Here is a 13969-nt window from a genome sequence, read left to right on the forward strand (position 1 = left end):
CTGATTCATTAAGAGGCGTATACCTCGTCACCTTGTGGTGAATCAGGAGTATGTGACAAGTGACGTGATTCTCGACACAAATCTTATTCCAGTCCCCTTTGGAGTAAGATTTCTATAGTAACAAACGCCATATTGCGTCATTAATTTGACAAGACTCGTCAACACGTCTTTACTCCAGAGATGACTATGCTAAGTCACAAAATTTTAGCAGCACCTAGAGTTGAGCCAAAATTTTATTACTTTTTAAAGCCATTTACTCCAGAATTCTAACATAAAAGCAGCTGTGATGCATCGGCCCAGAGAGTGTAAAACAGCCCAGTGACCATAATGCAGAATAACAGAAATAAAAGACAAAACTTTGTTACAAAATTTATTTAAACCACAAAAAAACTTAATCATTGTCATTTTCTGAGAACATGTTCCCTGGAATGCATCCATGGCATACTGTATGTACCCACCTATGTCTCAACTCCCTGAACCATTCCATGAAGTATCCAGAATATTTCTCGGCTTTCACAACAATTGGTCATCAGAAATGTTATTTTCATGATACATTTTCTACATCGCTGTAAAACAGGAGGAATATCCAGTGTAATGTCATCAATTCAGGCTTTCAGATCTCAGTTTAGGTTTGAGTAAACGTTCCTAAATCAGGAAATACAGGTTATAAGAACAGTCTGTGGTCTTCACAATCCAGACGTTTGGAGATAAAGAGATTCTGCACATTTCCACATTTCCAGCAACTTCCCAAGTCTCTCCAATCACAAAGGACATGACCATGAGCGCGGGGTGATCAGTCCCCAGAATGTTTTCTGCAAAAACAGAAAAAACTGGTTGTAAAATATAATTGAATGGTTTGTGTAATGAAAGTGACCTCCATCTATATCCTCTATGAAGTGCAAAAACCTTAGTAGAGGGAGGTCCAAAGCAGGAGACATCGCGCCATGTCTGTCGACTGTCTCTTATAACCCTATATCCCCTATATAGGGTTATACGGGACAGTCGACGTGGTGCAGGGGTGCCACATCGAATTATAGGGTGCCACATCGAATTATAGGGTGCCAACCTCCGCTGTCAGTAAGGTGAACAGTGTAACAGGGACCTACTAGGGTTAGTATAGGATTATGATACTATACCACCAAACTGTCCCTTCCCTGGAGTATTCCCCTATGTGGAAAAGACCCGAAAGGGGTTTGCGATATTTTGTAATTTTAAAAAATATATATTTTTGTGATTTTTTATGAGAAATATTAAAGGTTAATTTGTAAGGGTTGCTTTTTTCGCTGTTGGATGGCAAATCGAAGTACACCCTATCTATAATAATAATAATAATAATCTTTATTTTTATATAGCGCTAACATATTACGCAGCGATTTTCACACATTATCATCGCTGTCCCCGATGGGGCTCACAATCTAAATTCCCTATCACTATTTCTTTGGAATGTGGGAGGAAACCGGAGTGCCCGGAGGAAACCCACGCAAACACGGGGAGAACATACAAACTCTTTGCAGAGGTTGTCCTTGGTGGGATTAGAACCCAGGACCCCAGCGCTGCAAGGCTGCAGTGCTAACCACTGAGCTATATTGCTTTGTGGTTTGTTACTAGGTTGTATTCTGAAATGCTTTGACACTTCAGACAAAACATAGTTGAAGATGGTGACGAGGATGACTAATCCCATAGGTACAGTATGTTTCTGACAATCTTTCCCTGACTGGTCGCACCGTATACACACAGGGAGAGACTTGTCAATCTAGGCAAGTGGTGGACAGAAGAAGACAGCGCGGCCCTGCTTCTCGGATAAAGAAAAAAGAAAAGTAACAATGCTTCCCAATTGTTATTGGTGGAAGAAGAGTTTCTTTTTTCTATATCTCATGTCCAAGCAATGTTTTGACAGACATGAAGATTTTATCAAACTCACCGTCGCCTCGTTCCCTTCCGCCATTTCAAACTATGTTTTCTCTGAAAAGCACCGATGTTTTACAGTAGAACATACAGGTCTACAAAAACAGAGTCCGACTGATGATCTGAATCCTAATTCGGTCATCTCGAATCTCCTAATAGGTTCCAGATTTACCTCTGTGAGGGGGCAGTGGATCTGGGCGTACCACTCCTGACAGTACAAGCACAGCTGGATTCCCTGGCCAATGAAGAGGAAGGTCCACATCATCACGTTCCACACCGGGCTGGTCCGACTATCATTCATCATGAAATTAAAACATACTGGAAAGACACAAGAAGCATGAGAGAAGTCTGTAATCAAAGCACAGCCACCTGTTCCCATAAACATGCATGCTAACATGGACTGAGCATGCCTGCTTGCTTCAATGGGAAAGAATAGATAAACTGCTTTCAAATACCGACATCACAATGAAATTCAATGTCTGCTATTGAGGCTGCCTTCTTATACATTAGTTGGGGATAGATCATACCAAAACTGACAACGTTTACCTAAATTGTGTGGCCTAAAGAGGGATCCATCATATGCACAGAACTACTGAGAGCATGAAACCCAGAAAAGCTCCATATTACACCGAGCTGGTTTATTCTGAAACTTTGTGGTATTTCAGATAAAATATACTGAATTTTGAAAAACTAGGTGGGAACAAGACAAAAGGGTGCGTGCTTCTCATGTATGGCACCTGGCTGACCATGGAAGGTGCCTCCTGACTGTGGGGTGGGAGTTTAAGGCACCTGGTTGTGTGATGCTCACAATGCATTGCCCCCACCTGGCTCGGTTTGACCGAGTTAATTAATAAATAATAATAATCTTTATTTTTATATAGCGCTAACATATTCCGCAGCGCTTTACCGTTTGCACACTTTATCATCACTGTCCCCGATGGGGCTCACAATCTAAATTCCCTATCAGTATGTCTTTGGAATGTGGGAGGAAACCGGAGAACCCGGAGGAAACCCATGCAAACACGGAGAGGACATACAAACTCTTTGCAGATGTTGTCCTTGGTGGGGTTTGAACCCAGGACTCAGCACTGCAAGGCTGCAGTGCTATCCACTGAGAGTTGGTTATAACTTATAAGTAAAGGGGAAAAGTGAGACATGATGATTATTATATAAAGTGGAAGATGTCTAATAATCTATGCCCACCTCCTTCCCAGTCAAGTAGTGAAGTGTAAGAGTGTTACAGAAATGGTTAGGTGCCTTCCTCCTTAAAGACGATGTTTCCCAAAATGTGAGGTCACTGTATTTGAATATGTGTTTTATTGTGGGTTTTATTGTATTATATGAGTAATGTAATTGTGAAAATAGATAGGATTTCATAGGCACTAATGTAAGTTATTGTGGATGTAAAATGCATTTCATGCAAGACATTTAAGGATAAGCTTAGGTATGGCATAGAATATAGGACATAAGGTATAGCAGAAGTCTGATTGTTAGATTTAAGAAAGGAAAAGTGCAGTTTTGGGCACACTAGATATAGGAAGTTATACAGGTTTAGGACCACTTAAATGTTTGGGAACAGCCCTAATATGGGAGGGGGCAGGGTTTAGATAAAAGATGGTTATAATACTTCCTGATTAGAGACAGACTAGAGAGATACACATTAGTGTAATCATGCTGTGCGGGAATTCACTGTATGGGTATCAGTGTTTTGTGGGCACTTTTGTTGGCATCATACTTTATGGGGGCAATGAAAGGGGAATCTATAGGAGAAAAAATACTTTGTAAGGGCTGCAAAGTTGTGAAATCTGCTCTTCTGTACCACATCAATTTTATTTTTTTTGGCAGGTGTTATTAGAGCTCCTGATATGGAGCCTCATGACTTATGTATGACCCTTGCATCTGAACATACTGGAATAATAGCCAAAAGGGAAACTGTGAAATTTAGGTGTAAGTAATACCTAAACATTGAAGATTACAGTTTAGCAAAACAACTGGCAGGACACAGGTCCAGAGACCATGTCAGTAGTCCATGGCATGATGTTGTGGTGGCCTGTCAATCAGAAGAGACACCCAGAATGCCGGAAAGTAGTAAAAAGTTCAAAGTGCTCTGACCCATCAGCGACAGAGAACGGAGATGGTCACTGGATCAGGGTCTTGTGGGAAGTTTTGCTCAACTCTACTAAACATAGAACAGATAGTATTTTTAGCTAACCATAAGTATATAACATAAAAGAAGATCATCCCACTAGTTCGCTGCTCTTGGAAAGAGGAACCTTGCCCTGCTTGGTCCCATTGTGTTTGCTATTGGGTTGTGAGAATCTCCAAGGAGAATAGCAATGATTGTGAATAAGTGAGTGAGAGGAAGGGAAACAAACACCAAATCATTATTTCCATCATGGCACAAATCAGACATCAGGAGGTAGTCAGCGGTCTGGCTGCCTGCTCACCTCCTCTTCATGCCCAATTTGTCCGAAGGCAGGGAGAGTGAAGCCAGCACTGATTATGTCACGTGATCCCTGTGCCCAATGTGCCTCGGGAGAGTCAGTGATGACTGGGCACAGAGATCATGTGACATAATGTGAATCGAGCCTCGGGAGAGTCAGTCATGATTGGGCACAGAGATCACGTGACATAATGTGAATCGAGCCTCGGGAGAGTCAGTGATGATTGGGCACAGAGATCACGTGACATAATGTGAATCGAGCCTCGGGAGAGTCAGTGATGATTGGACACAGAGATCACGTGACATAATGTGAATCGAGCCTCGGGAGAGTCAGTGATGATTGGGCACAGAGATCACGTGACATAATGTGAATCGAGCCTCGGGAGAGTCAGTGATGATTGGGCCCAGAGATCACGTGACATAATGTGAATCGAGCCTCGGGAGAGTCAGTGATGATTGGGCACAGAGATCACGTGACATAATGTGAATCAAGCCTTGGGAGAGCCAGTGCCGACACCACTGGGATGTCTCCAGCACCGGCGGTGAGAAGAGGCGTTATTTTACTGTTGGCAAGCATACGGATTCAGATGGGGGTTGTCTAAGCAGTGGAAAACCCCTTTAATAGGGCCATGCGTTCATGTGTGCCCCCTTTCTTCTCTTTATACAACTGCAGCTAACACCACAATTATGAAGGAAAAACAAACAAACATGGATTTATATACCTCCAAAAATAGCAAAAAGGCAGAACATGACCGGGTAAAAGAAACCAAGCGACAATGTCAAAACAAATTCATGTACAGAGGCGGAGATGAGGAACACTGACAGCATCACTGCTGTGCGGAAACGCTTCTTCAACAGCTGAAAAACAGGAATCCGTCACTTGCTGAGTGCAGGCTCACATCTCCAGACTTTCCTAATAGTCCGACGCTATAGTCCTTACCCACAGCAGGTCCTGATAGACATAGTAATACAGCCAGTCATGGACGACCACATTCCACGTGCGGTAGTAGTTAGAGAAGGATGTGGAGTTCCACCAGTCCTGCAGAAAAAAAAGAAAAGCAGCTTTATCATAAGGCCATGCCATGCACAAACCACTACGTCAGAAGAAAAGTGCAGTCACCTTATAAAACATACGATCTGCAAAGCGGAGCATCTCAGCAAAGGCATTCAGCCAACAGTGCAGAAATGCAAAGAAGGTGATTAGCAGCATAAAGGTGCCTGAAAAACAGAACAATGACGGTAAAATCTGTGTGAGGCTGCTGAATATTATACTGTATACATTTCATTGTGTCCATATCTATTATTGTATATGTGGTAGCTACTATCATCATCATGAAAGTAATTGGTCACAGTCCTTATATCATCATCATCACATCATAGGCTTTTACTTACGGTCCGATCGTAGAACAGTTTAGAATTTAAAGGGAATATTTCATCAGAAAATTACCTACTTTTTAAATCAGGTTTAGTGTTCTATATTTGTTTTTTTCATATTCCGCTTTATAATAAAATTCTTTAGAAATACCCTGGTTTAGGGAAAGAGGGGAAAAAAAGACAAGTGCGGTGCTTCCTCTGAGCATAATATGTTTTTACCAATAGTAAAAAAAATATTTTAGTTGTGGTTATGCTCACCCTCAATAAGTAAGAAATGCACATTGAGATTCTCAAGGAATCAATTCTTTAGGCAACTCTTCTCTGTATCTTGTATAATCCAATAAGGTGTGCAGCTCACTTTGGAGAACTATGTGTTGATCTTGCTTCGGATACACGGAGGTGGTGAATTCAAAGGGAAAATAAACTCCAAACAAATGTGGCGCTAAGCACCTTAGGATTTTTTAAATATATCCACTTCCAGTGAAAAAATGTTAATAAAAGTTCATTTATTTTCTCAAAACAAAAAAAAGGAAAAAAATATTTAAAATTTTTTTTAAAATACAGCAACACGCATTTCGGCTGCTATTTTTACAGTGCAGCCTTCATCAGGTACAAAAAAACAAACAAACATACAAAAGCACTATAAAAAGTGATGTGATTATAGTGCCTTTGTATGTTTGTCTGTTTTGTTTTTTTCCAAAAATCCTAAGGTGATTAGTGCCACATTCGCTTGGAGTTTATTTTCCCTTAGAATTATAATAAAATTGCAAGATATCTAAATTTCGTTTCTCAGGTTCAAGTTCTCCCAAGAGGACGAACAGAAACTAAATCAAAATGTTCTTAAAAGAAGAAAATTTATAATATATATATATATATATATATATATATATATATATATACTAGCTATTGAACCCGTTCTACGCCCGGGTGGCGAGCATTTATATTGGAATATGGTCTCCATCCTGGTATGTGCTGCTCTCATCCTGTCATATGCTGCTCCATCCTGCGCCCCCATCCTGTCATGTGCTGCTCCACCGTGTCATGTGCTGCTCCATCCTGCGCCCCCATCCTGTCATGTGCTGCTCCACCGTGTCATGTGCTGCTCCATCCTGCGCCCCCATCCTGTCATGTGCTGCTCCACCGTGTCATGTGCTGCTCCATCCTGCATCCCCATCCTGTCATGTGCTGCTCCACCGTGTCATGTGCTGCTCCATCCTGCGCCCCCATCCTGTCATGTGCTGCTCCACCGTGTCATGTGCTGCTCCATCCTCATCCCCATCCTGTCATGTGCTCCCATCCTGCGCCCCCATCCTATCACGTGCTGCTCCATCCTGCGCCCCCATCAGTGCGGGCGGCTGTGCTGAGTGCGGGCGGCTGTGCTGAGTGCGGGCGGCTGTATGTGGCTGTGCTGAGTGCGGGCGGCTGTATGTGACGTGGCTGTGCTGGGTGCGGGCGGCTGTGCTGGGTGCGGCAGCTGTGGACGGCTGTGCTGGGTGCGGTGGCTGTGCTGGGTGCAGCGGCTGTGCGTGGCTGTAGGCGGCTGTGGGAGGCTGTGCTGGGTGCGGCGGCTGTGCGTGGCTGTGGGCGGCTGTGCTGGGTGCGGCGGCTGTGCTGGGTGCGGTGGCTGTGCTGGGTGCGGCAGCTGTCCGTGGCTGTAGGCGGCTGTGCGTGGCTGTGCTGGGTGCGGAGGCTGTGCATGGCTGTGGCGGCTGTGCGTGGCTGTGCTGGGTGCGGCGGCTGTGCTGGGTGCGGCGGATGTGCTGGGTGCGGCGGCTGTGCTGGGTGCGGCGGCTGTGGGTGGCTGTGCTGGGTGCAGCGGTTGTGCGTGGCTGTGGGCGGCTGTGCTGGGTGCGGCGGCTGTGGGTGGCTGTGCGTGGCTGTGGGCGGCTGTGCTGGGTGCGGCGGCTGTGCTGGGTGCGGCGGCTGTCCGTGGCTGTGGGCGGCTGTGCGTGGCTGTGGGAGGCTGTGCGTGGCTGTAGGCGGCTGTGCGTGGCTGTGCATGGCTGTGCTGGGTGCGGCGGCTGTGCTGGGTGCGGCGGCTGTGCTGGGTGCGGTGGCTGTGCTGGGTGCGGCGGCTGTGCGTGGCTGTGGGCTGTGCGTGGCTGTGGGCGGCTGTGCTGGGTGCGGCGGCTGTGGTCGGCTGTGCTGGGTGCGGCGGCTGTGCGTGGCTATGGGTGGCTGTACGTGGCTGTGGGCGGCTGTGCTGGGTGCGGCGGCTGTGCGTGGCTGTGGTCGGCTGTGCTGGGTGCGGCTGTGCGTGGCTGTGGGCGGCTGTGCGTGGCTGTGGGCGGCTGTGCTGGGTGCGGCGGCTGTGCGTGGCTGTGGTCGGCTGTGCTGGGTGCGGCTGTCCGTGGCTGTAGGCGGCTGTGCGTGGCTGTGCTGGGTGCGGAGGCTGTGCATGGCTGTGGCGGCTGTGCGTGGCTGTGCTGGGTGCGGCGGCTGTGCTGGGTGCGGCGGATGTGCTGGGTGCGGCGGCTGTGCTGGGTGCGGCGGCTGTGGGTGGCTGTGCTGGGTGCAGCGGTTGTGCGTGGCTGTGGGCGGCTGTGCTGGGTGCGGCGGCTGTGCGTGGCTGTGCGTGGCTGTGGGCGGCTGTGCTGGGTGCGGCGGCTGTGCTGGGTGCGGCGGCTGTGCTGGGTGCGGCGGCTGTCCGTGGCTGTGGGCAGCTGTGCGTGGCTGTGGGAGGCTGTGCGTGGCTGTAGGCGGCTGTGCGTGGCTGTGGCGGCTGTGCATGGCTGTGCTGGGTGCGGCGGATGTGCTGGGTGCGGCGGCTGTGCTGGGTGCGGCGGCTGTGCGTGGCTGTGGGCTGTGCGTGGCTGTGGGCGGCTGTGCTGGGTGCGGCGGCTGTGGTCGGCTGTGCTGGGTGCGGCGGCTGTGCGTGGCTATGGGTGGCTGTACGTGGCTGTGGGCGGCTGTGCTGGGTGCGGCGGCTGTGCGTGGCTGTGGTCGGCTGTGCTGGGTGCGGCTGTGCGTGGCTGTGGGCGGCTGTGCGTGGCTGTGGGCGGCTGTGCTGGGTGCGGCGGCTGTGGTCGGCTGTGCTGTGGGCGGCTGTGCGTGGCTGTGGGCGGCTGTGCTGGGTGCGGCGGCTGTACGTGGCTGTGGTCGGCTGTGCTGGGTGCGGCGGCTGTGCGTGGCTATGGGTGGCTGTGCGTGGCTGTGGGCAGCTGTGCTGGGTGCGGCGGCTGTGCGTGGCTATGGGTGGCTGTGCGTGGCTGTGGGCAGCTGTGCTGGGTGCGGCGGCTGTGCGTGGCTGTGGGCGCCTGTGCGTGGCTGTGGGCATCTATGGTCGGCTGTGCTGGGTGCGGCGGCTGTGCGTTGCTGTGGGCGGCTGTGCGTGGCTGTGCTGGGCGCGGCGGCTGTGCTGGGTGCGGCCATTTTCTCGGTCCTGCTCCCGGAGTCGGCGCCTGCGCAGTCCGCGCTTTCCGGCGCCATTTTCTTGAAGACACTGCAATGTGTCTTCAAGAAAATGGCGCCGGAAAGCGCGGACTGCGCAGGCGCCGATTCCGGGATCAGGGGGACAGTCACGGCCCGGAAGCGCGTCGGTGGAACGGGTCAGGTAAGTATACTCACCCTCCGCCTCCTGGCTCGTCCCTGCTTGTCCGGTGGAGATCGCGGTGTGCGTTCAGCGCTTACGCATACCGCGATCTCCTGGGAGCGTCGCTCTGTGCGGTCCAGACTGCGCCGGCGCTTGCGCTTGCGCAGTCTATAGAGGCTTCGGACAGAGTGACGCTCCCAGCGTTATATTATAGATACACACATATACCACCACTCAAAAGTTTAGGGTCACCCAGACAATTTAGAGTTTTCCATGGAAACTCATACTTTTATTAATCAAATGAGTTTCCAAATGAATTGACCTTTGGCATTCTAGCAGTTAATTTGCTGAGGTAATCTGGAGAAATTTCACCCCTTGCTTCCTGTAGCCCCCCCCCCCCCACAAGTTGGTTTGGCTTGATGGGCACTTTTTGCGTACCATACGGTCAAGCTGCTCCCACAACAGCTCAATGGGGTTGAGATCTGGTGACTGCGCAGGTCACTCCATTACAGATAGAATACCAGCTGCCTGCTTCTTCCCTAAATAGTTCTTGCATAATTTGGAGGTGTGCTTTGGGTCATTGTCCTGTTGTAGGATGAAATTGGCTCCAGTCAAGCGCTGTCCACAGGGTATGGCATGGCGTTGCAAAATGGAGTGATAGCCTTCCTTATTCAATATACCTTTTACCTTGTACAAATCTCCCACTTTACCAGCACCAAAGCAACCCCAGACCATCACATTACCTCCACCATGCTTGACAGATGGCGTCAGACACTCTCCAGCATCTTTTCAGTTGTTCTGCGTCTCACAAATATTCTGTGTGATCCAAACACCTCAAACTTGGATTTGTCTGTCCATAACACTTTTTTACAATCTTCCTCTGTCCAATGTCTGTGTTCTTTTGCCCATATTAATATTTTTCTTTTGTTAGCCAGTCTCAGATATGTTTTTTTCTTTGCCACTCTGCCCTGAAGGCCACGTCGCCTCTTCACTGTATACATTGACACTGACGTTTTGCGTGTACTATTTAATGAAGCTGCCAGTTGAGGACCTGTGAGGCGTCCATTTCTCAAACTACAGACTCTAATGTACTTGTCTTGTTGCTCGGTTGTGCAGCGGAGCCTTCCACTTCTCTTTCTACTCCGGTTAGAGCCTGTTTGTGCTCTCCTCTGAAGGGAGTAGTACACACCGTTGTAGGAAATCTTCAGTTTCTTGGCAATTTCTCACATGGAATAGCCTTCATTTCTAAGAACAAGAATAGACTGTCGATACTTGGCGCCACTTTTACTGAAGATACTTTGGAGTATATGGGAGGGAGAGCTCATGCCCGAAACATTTTATGATGCAAATATTATAGTACTTAGGAAGGAGGGAAGGGACCCTCTAGAGTGTGGATCATAATCGCCCCATATCACTGGTAAATGTAGATTACAAAATCTTCACCAAAATTTTAGCTACTAGGCTAAATACGATTATACTAGATCTTGTACACCCAGACCAAACCGGCTTTATGCCTGGGAAAAGCACCTCCATCAATATCAGGCAGGTCCAGTCGGTGATTCAATATAGCTCTCTAGAGTTAGATAATAATTGGGCATTAGCATCGCTAGACACGGCTAAGGCATTCGACTCTCTTGAATGGTCTTTTCTATCCGCATGTCTACGGAAATACGGTTTTGGGGATAAATTTATTAGAGGCATAGACATATTATATAAGAATCCCAGGGCTCGTATAATTGTGAATAACTATCTCTGATTCTTTCGCCCTGTATAGAGGAACCCGTCAAGGATGTCCTCTATCCCCGGCCCTTTTTGCCCTTGCAATAGAGGCCTTGGCAATACGCATAAGATCCTCTATAGACCTTAAAGGAATAAGCATAGCGGACCGTGTGGATAATATAGGACTTTATGCCGATGATATGATAATATTTATGGATAAAATAGAGGAAACATTGCCACAAGTAATAGCGACCATAGATAAATTTAGTAAATTCTCTGGTCTTTACGTAAACTGGGATAAATCCGCCCTGATGCCTCTATCTCATAATCCGATGCCTGGTCTTAAGGCTCTCTCGCCTCTGCCTATCGTTTCTAATTTTAAATATTTAGGTATTTATATGTCTCAATATAGTCGACTGGACCTTCAACTTAACATTTACCCGTTACTGGATATGGTCAAGTTTAAATTCATAACTTGGAGTAAACTCCCTCTCTCTGTTGCAGGCCGCATCAATTTAATCAAAATGATATTGCTTCCCAAGCTTAATTATTGTTTTCAACATAGTGCTGTGCCAATACCCAAATCTTTTTTTGCAAAATTAAACTCCTTAACCACATCCTTTATATGGGGGAAAACTAGACCTAAACTTAAATTGTCTACTCTGCAGAGACCGAAAAAAGGGGGTGGGGTGGCCCTGCCAAATTTTTATTTATATTACCTAGCTGGACAAGCTAAGGCGATAAATAAATGGATACCCAATAATTCTTTGCCCAGCTCTGAGAGTCATTTACTTCACTCTGCCCGGATTGATTGCCCATTAGGGTTCTTGGAGATGGAGAAAGTTAATACTCCCCGTCTACTGCCCCTACACCGACTAGCGAGATTAATATGGAGACAAATAAAAAGAGTTATTAAATTTATAGATATAATAGCTGAAATGCCACTGTGGAATAACAGTTATTTTTCAGAGCTACTGAACCACCCGTCTACTGATTTCTGGATCTCACATGGTGTTCTCTCAGTAGGTGACGTACATGTCCAGGGGTTTTTTGTATCCTTTGAACAACTACAAAACACTCATAACATCCCGAGATCTCAATTTTTCCGGTATTTACAGCTAAGGTCAGCTTTTCAGTCTCATATGCGAAATGTAGATACAGGTCGAGCGATTTCATCTTTACCTCTAATAGGCATCCTCAAATCACAGGGCCCGCAGGGACTCATTTCTTCTCTATATACATATTTACTATCTGTGGGAGACGGGTCCACTATTAGTTCTATCAAAGGGAAGTGGGAGAGACTTCTTCCCGATGTACTGGGAGAGGAATGGGAAGAGATTCTGGAGTCTCCTACTAAAGTTTCTCCTTCAGTGAATAATAAGATGACCCAGTTATATATTATATACCAAACTTATTTGACTCCGACACGACTCTTCAAAATGGGTCGCTTCCCCTCATCAGATTGCTTGCAGTGTCATACACGTGATGCAGACTTTATTCATATGATTTGGAGGTGTCCGATAGTACTACATTTCTGGAAAGAGGTGACGACATTACTAACGTCTTTATTGTCGATTCCTGTCCCACCTGAGCCGCTGACCTGTTTATTCGGGGTGTGGGATGCGGAAACTTGGGATCATTATACTGGGATCTTCCTTCGAGAGACACTTTTCATGGCAAGGAAGGTACTGGCGTTAAGATGGATGGGTGGTTCCCCCCCGACTCTCAGGGCTTGGATAGATTTAGTGAATTTGATTATCCCATATGAAAAAACACTATACCAAAATAGAGGATGTCCAGGCAAATTTGAAAGGATCTGGGGTAGGTGGAATTCCTCTCACCACACTCTGTAATCTACACGACTGGATGCAAGTGTGGAGAGATAGATGGGTGGTTTTTGGGGGCACCGTTCGCAGAGCAGGATTTATGTATGATTTTCCTTTCGGCGACTTACTATAGAAGGTTAAGTAGTTAAAGTTATATAATAGGTATTTTATAGGGTACAAGTGATTTAACATACACAGTGTAATACCTCTGTAAATTGTGGATAGGATATATCTCTGCAATTATTTTATATACTATGGTGTAATTGACAATGACAAATGCAAATCTGTGTAATGTTTGTTTTATTCTGAATTAATAAACGAATAAAAAAAAAAAAAAAAAAAAAAAGAATAGCCTGTCGAGTTTCACATGAAAGTTCTTTTTTTCCGGGCATTTTGAGAGTTTAATGGAACCAACAAATGTAATGCTCCAGATTCTCAACTAGCTCAAAGAAAGGTCAGGTTTATAGGTTCTCTAATCAGCCAAACTGTTTTCAGCTGTGCTAATATATTTGCACAAGGGATTTCAAGGGTATTCTAACTATCCATTAGCCTTCTTACACAGTCAGCAAACACAAAGTACCATAAGAACACTGGAGTGATGGTTGTTGGAAATGGGCCTCTATATAAATATGAAAACATTGCATTACAAACCAAACGTTTGCAGCTAGAATAGTGATTTACCACATTAACAATGTATAGGGTGTATTTCTGAATCATTTAATGTTAGCTTCATTGGAAAAAAATATGCTTTCCTTTCAAAAGTAAGGAAACTTTTGAACGGTATTATATATATATATATACATATACATACACTCACTGGCCACTTTATTAGGTACACCTGTCCAACTTCTTGTTAACACTTAATTTCTAATCAGCCAATCACATGGCGGCAACTCAGTGCATTTAGGCATGTAGACATGGTCAAGACAATCTCCTGCAGTTCAAACCGAGCATCAGTATGGGGAAGAAAGGTGATTTGAGTGCCTTTGAACGTGGCATGGTTGTTGGTGCCAGAAGGGCTGGTCTGAGTATTTCAGAAACTGCTGATCTACTGGGATTTTCACGCACAACCATCTCTAGGGTTTACAGAGAATGGCCCGAAAAAGAAAAAAAATCCAGTGAGCGGCAGTTCTGTGGGCGGAAATGCCTTGTTGATGCCAGAGGTCAGAG

The 13969-nt window shown here is 46.5% G+C and overlaps 1 protein-coding gene across 1 annotated transcript in view; it reads right to left on the reverse strand.

The window, feature by feature from the left end:
- Positions 1-360: 360 nt before the first annotated feature.
- Positions 361-13969, reverse strand: part of SOAT2 (sterol O-acyltransferase 2) — an 84963-nt gene continuing 71354 nt past the window's right edge. Inside the window, exons 11-15 of the mRNA XM_077298011.1 lie at positions 5469-5566; positions 5289-5387; positions 5071-5206; positions 2078-2223; positions 361-812 (exon numbers count right to left, since the gene is read on the reverse strand). Of these exons, the coding sequence (XP_077154126.1) occupies positions 762-812; positions 2078-2223; positions 5071-5206; positions 5289-5387; positions 5469-5566 (530 nt within the window). The 3' untranslated portion in view covers positions 361-761. The remainder of the gene's footprint in view (positions 813-2077; positions 2224-5070; positions 5207-5288; positions 5388-5468; positions 5567-13969) is intronic.

The sequence above is a fragment of the Ranitomeya variabilis genome, chromosome 3 (genome assembly GCF_051348905.1).
Source record: "Ranitomeya variabilis isolate aRanVar5 chromosome 3, aRanVar5.hap1, whole genome shotgun sequence".
Lineage (NCBI taxonomy): Eukaryota > Metazoa > Chordata > Amphibia > Anura > Dendrobatidae > Ranitomeya > Ranitomeya variabilis.